Source organism: Lycium ferocissimum, chromosome 9 (genome assembly GCF_029784015.1).
Source record: "Lycium ferocissimum isolate CSIRO_LF1 chromosome 9, AGI_CSIRO_Lferr_CH_V1, whole genome shotgun sequence".
Classification (NCBI taxonomy): domain Eukaryota; kingdom Viridiplantae; phylum Streptophyta; class Magnoliopsida; order Solanales; family Solanaceae; genus Lycium; species Lycium ferocissimum.
Window position 1 is genome coordinate 34,011,232 of NC_081350.1, and position 8,030 is coordinate 34,019,261.

General features: G+C 34.9%; 1 protein-coding gene across 1 annotated transcript; it reads left to right on the forward strand.

Moving 5' to 3' along the window:
* Window positions 1–4,134: 4,134 nt before the first annotated feature.
* Window positions 4,135–6,545, forward strand: LOC132030383 (probable lipid phosphate phosphatase beta). The gene has a single exon (XM_059420005.1). The coding sequence runs from the start codon at window positions 4,269–4,271 to the stop codon at window positions 4,920–4,922; it is 654 nt and encodes a 217-aa protein (XP_059275988.1). The 5' UTR covers window positions 4,135–4,268; the 3' UTR covers window positions 4,923–6,545.
* The last annotated feature ends 1,485 nt before the right edge of the window (window positions 6,546–8,030 follow it).

Sequence of the window (8,030 nt, forward strand, 5' to 3'; positions counted from 1 at the left end):
TTTTCCCCTGATTTTGGATGTGGTGAGTTCCACTTTTTTTTTAATACTCGATGTTGTGTAATATGGGGCCCATAATTTTTTTTTAGGGCTTGATTAATATGGGTCCCAAAAAAATTTTTTTTTTTTTTAGGCGTTGATTAATATGGGGCCCAAAATTTTTTTTTTTTTTTTTAATTTTTCCCCTGATTTTGGATGTGGTGAGTTCCACTTTTTTTTAATACTCGATGTTGTGTAATATGGGGCCCATAATTTTTTTTTAGGGCTTGATTAATATGGGGCCCAAAAAATTTTTTTTTTTTTTTTAGGGGTTGATTAATATGGGGCCCAAAATTTTTTTTTTTTTTTATGGGGGGTCCACAAACGGACGACGAAAAAGTCCCAAACTCCCTCTTCTAAATAGTAGTAAAGTAATGCTCGTATTATTTTAATAGTTCCTTCATTAATGAGTTGGACAATATGGCAGTCAACTTATATTAAAGAAAATTCATTGGCAGCAAAAATTTAATTTTCACTGTCACTCAACATTAAAACAGCTGGCTTCCTGATTTTCTCATTACTAAGTTGTCAAGACTTTCTGATCATCTTCAAGAAATGAATAGTAAAAAACCAAATTCAACTACTTCCACTCTATAATGATCACATAGCTTTGAACATTAATGCTGATAGATCGATGCAAATTGTAATATGCATGTGGAAGATTTTTTTTTTTTTTTTCAATAAAAACTGGGTTTTCATACAAAATAAAGGGTGGCAAAATGATGAAGTTAAAATTTAATTACTGTCAGGTGAGCATGTATATGACCAAGGGGGCAGTTCAGTTGGGTGTTGCATAGGCGTTTAGTATGCATGGTTGAAGTTATTTTCCTTTAAAATACTTTTTGATTTTTGGTTGGAGAATGAAAATTATTTAAAAAAATATATACTCATACATCTTGAAACTTAATAATAATATCAGCAAATATAACGGTGTTATGATGAAAATTGAGTATGAAAAATATATGTCTTAGTATTGGTTGGACCAAGTGAAATCAAATTAAAAGTTAAGAGAGTCGTAAGGAAAATGATAAGTGAGAGAAGTAATTCTTCCGCCTTTCAATGGACAATATTTTCAGTAACCAAACACTATAAAATGACGTCATCGTGAAATATATTTTCCTGAAAACGACGACCAAACACAGAAGTGTTTGCCCAAGTACATATAGTGTCATTAAGGGTGTGTTCGGTATTGAGAAAACATTTTCTCAATTTTCTCATGTTCATTTGATCAAAAAAATTTTAAAACATTTTCTTTAGGAAAATAAGTTGTTTAAAAATGAGAAAAAATGACTTCCTAATCAAAATAGGGAAAACAAGTCCGCAAGTGGCATTTCACCAATCACCCTACCACCAGTGGCGGAGCCAGAATTTCCGCCGAGGGGGTTCAAAATATAAAAAAGTAAACATACGAAGAAGCCTAAGGGGGTTCAACATCTACTATATATACATAAAATAATTTTAACCTTGTAAAAATAGTGTTTTTTTCCCCGCCGAGGGGTTCTATGAACACCCTCGGCTATATGTGGCTCCACCACTGCCTACCACCACCCAAATCCCAACCACTCCCACAACCCCACGCACCACCCCTCCACCATCCCCCCACGCCCCCTACCCCACCACCCCATCCAAAAAGATTAATTTTTTTAAAAAATAAAGTTTGGAAAAATATTTCTTTTTTTAATTTTTTAATTTTCTACGACACCACACCCCACCTCCTGAGTACTATCTGCTTTGGCCCAAACCTCTAAGCTGCCTCAAGACTTTTGAACGTCACGGTTTAGCACCCTCAAGCTTAATCCAAAATGTGTATCAATAGTTGAATCATGAACGTACGTCCCATTTTATGACCTTAGTTAGCTTTAACTTATTTCTCCTAATCTGATGTCGGATTTGCCTAACGCAAGCTTCACGAACCCCTTTTCCAGCTCAGCTGCCAAGGTCCATCGGCTATCACAAATTTAAATCACAACCTTCCAATCTTAATTTATCTACTCACGAACGTGGAAGTTAAAAAAAGAGTGAGCACATATCAAATGGAAGTATATAACCATTTCATATCCAATGTGTATTCCATTTACATCTCTAAAGAGGTCTGAGAAGTGAGAACCATATTTAACACACTTCCTTTTTTTTTCTCCTATTCCAATACGTTGCTATGTAATACTATTATACTAGTGTCCAATATAAAAAAGAAATTAAATTCCAGAACGGGCCGGGGTTATTTTCGACAAAATGATTTAGTGTCTAAAAGTTTGAAAACTTTGTAGACTTGATAAATAATCGTGTCCAAAATAAACAAAGACATTCCGGAATGTGATTATTTTCAACAATATGATTAAAGTGTCGACAAGTTTGAAAACTTTAGAAAATTGTTAGATATTGGATCAAAGAAAAAGTGGCTTTTTCTTTTCAGAAAGTGTAAGATCTTACATACTCAGCAAAATCTGAAGAAACTATTTGATTGTTGGCCTTGTCATTTGCCTATAATGAGGAAAAAAAAAAATCATCACCTGAGCCGTTTCGAATATTATTATTTTTCCTTTAGGACTTTTTGTTGGCACGAACAAATGTTTAAACATTCTGAAGTTACATAGGGAATTATTGATACCATGTGGTGTATTTGTTTCTTATAGTCAACAAATCATTACAACTATTGTTTGATTTCTCTCACTATTTTATTTTTCTGTTAGTGGAAGATTAAACATTTTCTCTTTGGGACAGCCTAATGATCAACTCTAATCATTTTGCTTCTGACCATAAACCTGAAAGTATTTTTCAGCTCATGTAGTTTTAGGAAACGTCTCAAAAGAGAAGAATAGATGGATATAAAATAGGCTGATTTATGCGAATATCCTTTTTTAGACCACCGTTTGGATATTATCCCTTTTTTTGGAAGTTGTGCAAATACAACATTGAATAAAATATCTTAACAGACAAAGTTAGATTCGGGTCTAATTGTTTGCTTTGCTGAAAATGGATTTTTAGACCATGATCTAAAAGATTCATAAGTAAAAAAAAAAAAAAAAAAGGTCTTTTACTAAACAATAAACTTGTCTCAAAAAGAAACAAATGGCAAAAAATTCACTATAAATATGTGTTGACAATTTTTGGGCTTTCCATTATTTCCTTGTGATTGTTACTAACTTTTGGACTTGATTATGGATCAGCCCGTTTGATGTGAGTACTACATTTTTGTTGTCCTAGAAAGACTTGAGTATACAAGAGATTTTCACCTCATCCAGATCTTCTTTTAGTATTGTTGTCAAATTTTCTTTTAACCAGCTCTTCTTATTTGTCAAAACTATAAAGGACACTGTAAATTTGCCTACTTAATAAAGATAATAAGAATCGTATGAACTAGTTGGGTCACAACCCATTTTTGATTCAAACCATTCTAATGTACCCAAAATTTGAGCTGCTTGGGTCAAAATAAGTTGAGAAGTTAATCGTAAACAAATATGTTCGACTCAAAATCACTCTTTTATTTGTTTATTTTTCTAAATTTCTGATCTAAAGTTGCTAAAAAACAAAGAATTGTACAATAAATTAGTAAATTATGTCATACATTCAAAACCACGTGTTTGGTGTTTTTTTCTTTTTGTTAGGAAACTCTCTTATGAGTTGATCTGGACTAGTAATTAGTTTAAAGTGACCTAGAGTTTTGAACAAGTTTTTTGATTTATGTCCATACCAACATTTAAATGAATATTATATGTACTCACCAAATAGATTATATTCCTAATTCCTATATATAAACCTTTTGTGCCCGTTAATATTAGTCTCGGCAGTGGGCCAAAGCTAAGAATTGGATTACAAAAAAAAAAATTGTAAGGCAAGGTTTGAAGAAAGTTAGGCCTTAGTTTTGTGAATTTGCACGATAGTCCTAATTCAGGGGTGGTGTTTAATTTTTGCCCCTCAAATTGTTGGTCTTTAATTTTTGTCCCTCAAATTGCTGATCTTTAATTTTTGCCCTTCACCTAAAAAATCATGGATTCCGGATTCGAACACCCGCTCAATCAAAAATTTTAAAAAAAATCGCAAGGCAAAATACTGACTCTGAAAGACGCAATTTGAGGGGTAAAAATTAAAGACCAGCGCCTTTGAAGGCTATGAAGGACAATCCGTGCAAAAAAAAATGGCACAGTACTCACTCTGGGCTTCAATTTTAACGAATTTTTGACATTTCCACATAACTGAAAAGTCAGTTAATTTCTGCTCCACAAACTGAAACAATGAAATCCAAGTCACCCCCACCACTGCCGCCACCGTCGTATCTCCGCCGCATCATCGATTTCGACACCGCAATCTCCCACCGTATCTACACCCTAACACACCCAATCCTCCCATACTACTTCCTCAAAACCCTAGAAATCTCCGGTGACGGCTTCCTCTTCTTCCCTATAATCCTCTCATTACTCCTCTACCCTCTCGCTTTCTCCAACAACAACACTAATTCCAACAACATTTTCCTAATTAACTTACTCTTAGGTGGAATCCTTGACCTAATCGTAATCGGACCATTAAAACACCTTATTCGGAGGCCCCGACCCGTTTACAATAAGAACATGTTTGTTTCCTTTTCTGTTGACCATTGGTCTTTTCCTAGTGGACATTCATCTAGGGTTTCAATGATTGCTACTCTCTTTTATCTTAAGTCTGATTTCGTTAAGGATGTTTTGGTTCAGCTTAAGTATGATTTATTTGTGGATTATTTGATGCTTATTGTGATTGGATGGGCTGCGACGACGTCGTTATCTAGGGTTCTACTTGGACGGCATTTCGTTTTCGATGTTGTTGTTGGTGTGTTGTTGGGTGTTGGAGAAGGGATCTTTGTGCTTTGGGTTTTCAATTATGTTGCATTGACCTCATTCTTCACAAAGTTGTAAGCTTTATTATGTATTCGTTATATGAATGAAATTTGTTTCAATAGCTAGCTCTCTAAATGCTTTAATGTGTTAAAAACGACAAATTATTGAGTATTAGAATGAGACGGGTTCAAAGATCGAAATGGATATATAGATTCTTATAACCGGCCCCGATTAATTAGGTATTGAGGCCGAAGAGTAGTTGATTTTGTTGTATTATGCTTTGCTGTGGTTGGTGATCGGATGGGCCGCAACGACCTCGTTATCTAGGGTTCTACTTGGACGGCATTTCGTGTTTGATGTTGTTGTTGGTGTGTTGTTGGAGAAGGGATGTTTGTGTCTTGGGTTTTCAATTATGTGTCATTAAGCTCATTCTTCACTAGACAAAGTTGTAAGCTTTTATTCCTTATTTGTTGTCATTGTTGATGTAAAACCTAAGCGGTCCATCTAACATAACTCTATGACTGGTTTAGGTCAGAGCAACGAGTTCTAGTAATTAAATGTAGTTCTCGTAGGTTTTAGGCTTTTAGCTATCATGGAAAAGCGACTCAGTCGATAGAGTGAGGAACTTCTCTTCTTTTACTCTTGTGCTTTCCTGTGGGTATTGAAAAGTTATTGTCAACTTAGGGTCTTAAAAACAATATCTAAGATAATAAGGGCTTGTATAAACCTATTAAACCTGTCACTATAATACTCTGTTATATCCTGGGGTCATCTCCTTGTTATATTGGTAATTGTTTTGCCTCTAGTTGTGGTATGTTCTGATATGTTCTGATTGAGAGAGGGAAAAGGGAAGGTTGTCCATTCAAACTTATAAGAAGTGACAAGGAGCAGAAAGGTCTGCACTTATGTTCTTACGTTGGAGTCTATCCCTGTAGACGTTCATATTATGTACAATTTTTCTTCTAAATGGTTAGGGATTGTGGCAATTTTAACAAATTTTGCTGAAAGATATTTCACTTACATTTCTACCCAAACTTGGAGTAACTAAAAGTTCAACTTCCATAGTAATTCTTCCTTTCTCTTTTCCAAAAGCTAAGTTATTGCCATCTCATTCTTTCTATTCTTTTTATTCAATCAATTGTGGAAGGAATGCACACTAAGGGAACATCTGCTCGAACTACCGATTAATTAATGAAGTAAAGAGATGCCGTGAAAAATTATGATGGTTAGAAAAGCCTTCTGGTATTCCTGTAAAATTTTACACATCTGCTGGAACTACAAATAATTTTAATGACGTAAAGTGATGCCGTGAAAAGTTATGATGATTAGAAAAGCGTTTTGGTATTCCTGTAAACTTTTGGAAGTTTATTGGAGAGGTGGAGCGGTTCAGCAAAATCAGTGGAAAAAGAGTGTGTTAGTGGCGATATATAAATCCAAAGAAGATAATCAATATTATATGAGCTGTTGTGGTATAAAACATATAAATCGTATGATGAAAGTTTGGGAATGAGTATATAGGCTTTTGGACATTATAAAGGTGATAGAAAGCCCACTTAGATACATGACAGTGCTTCAAGCCCCATGGACTGTTGGTATCTGATTGAAGGTGCGAAATTGGGATGAGGTAGACCTAAATCTCATGGAATTTTCAGATCTGATGAGAAGGAAAGGTGTAAATATTATGCTTTTCCTACATCTTTTTTTTTTTTTTTTTTAATATTTTAAAATTACCTCGTTTCAATATATGTGAACCTATTTGACTGGGCATGGAGTTTACGCAAGAAAGGAATACTTTTGAAACTTGTGGTCGTAACTTGCCACAACATTTGTGTGGCTATAAGACGTTTGAAACTTTTGGTATTGAACATACCATAACATTTGTGTGGCTATGAAAGCTTGCATTAAGGGTAAATAGGAAGTTTAAGTTAAATTATTTTCAAATTTAGAAAGGGGTGACTTAAACTGGAACAAATTAAAAAGGAAATTGAGTTACATAAACTGAAATAGTGGGAGTATATTTTTCCTAGAATTCAGATACTTTCTTAGCTCAAACACTTAAATCTTATGGTGTCCCCAAAGTTTCTTAACAGGAGCAGCGGTTCATGTTCATTGAAGTTTGAGTCCAAGGGTAATGATGCCTGACCTTTATGTAGACTGGAAATAGTATCAACCTGCTATAGACGTGCCTCGGTTAGAACCTCACTGGCTGCGTCATCGCCCCAAGTGCAATGACTTTTATGTAGACTGAATGTCATTTCTGATTGACAATTATCTATGGACTTAAGTTCATGATGCTATGCCACTAGACATGAAACATTTGTCTTTTCCTTGTATGGATATGTCAAACTATCTTTATTCTTGGGGATGTTTGGTTATAAATAATCAACTCAGGAAAAAAGTTTTCTATTTATGAACTGAGGATTATTCCGAAAGTTCAAACTATAAGAAATTGAAACAACTACAGATTCTTATGAAATCTTGCCTCGGAAAATCCTATTAGCTGAAATTTAGCTGTGTAAAAAAAAATAAAAAAAAATCCATTAGCTTGACCGTAGAGCACACTTGGGCTCCATTCTTATATTGTTGGTTGACTAGTGACATTAAGTTAAACACATGTTGGTGTTGCCGCTCTTCTATATGGTCCAATGTTTGGCCTATGTTATTGACCATCTCCTTTTGGTTCCTGTGTAAATGTTGTGTTTGTTCTCATCAAGTTTGTAAAAAGTGAAGGGGAGTGTTAGCGTAAGCTAAAGTTGCTTAAGTGTATTTACGAAATGCGTAGGTTCGACGTGGAAAGCAAACAACCTCTTGCGTAAATGCGGGGTAAAGTTGCATCTGATTGATCGCTTGTGGTTGGCTTCTCCTGCCGTCTTTCAGCGTATGGGGAGAACAGACTTGTTGACCGCCCATCAAGTTTGTAAAATATTTACCTTCCAGTCTCTTGCACATTCACTGTCTTGGAATTTCTACTTGGGTTGGTTGCTTCACGAACATGTGATGTTGTCATATAATGTATTGCTTTTTGTTCTTGATTTCTGGAAGTTTCTGAGGCTACTGAGATTCATGCATCTTTCATCATGCGTGCAAGTGAAATCCTTGCTTGGAATTTTTGTTGCTCCCTCTTGATTGAGATGTCCTGAGTTCCTCCACTACTCTAGCGTTGCTAATTACTCTGAAATTTCGAAT

Excerpts from the sequence above, each read along its gene's own strand:
- LOC132030383 (XM_059420005.1), top strand. The coding sequence starts at position 4,269 with ATGAAATCCAAGTCACCCCCACCACTGCCGCCACCGTCGTATCTCCGC.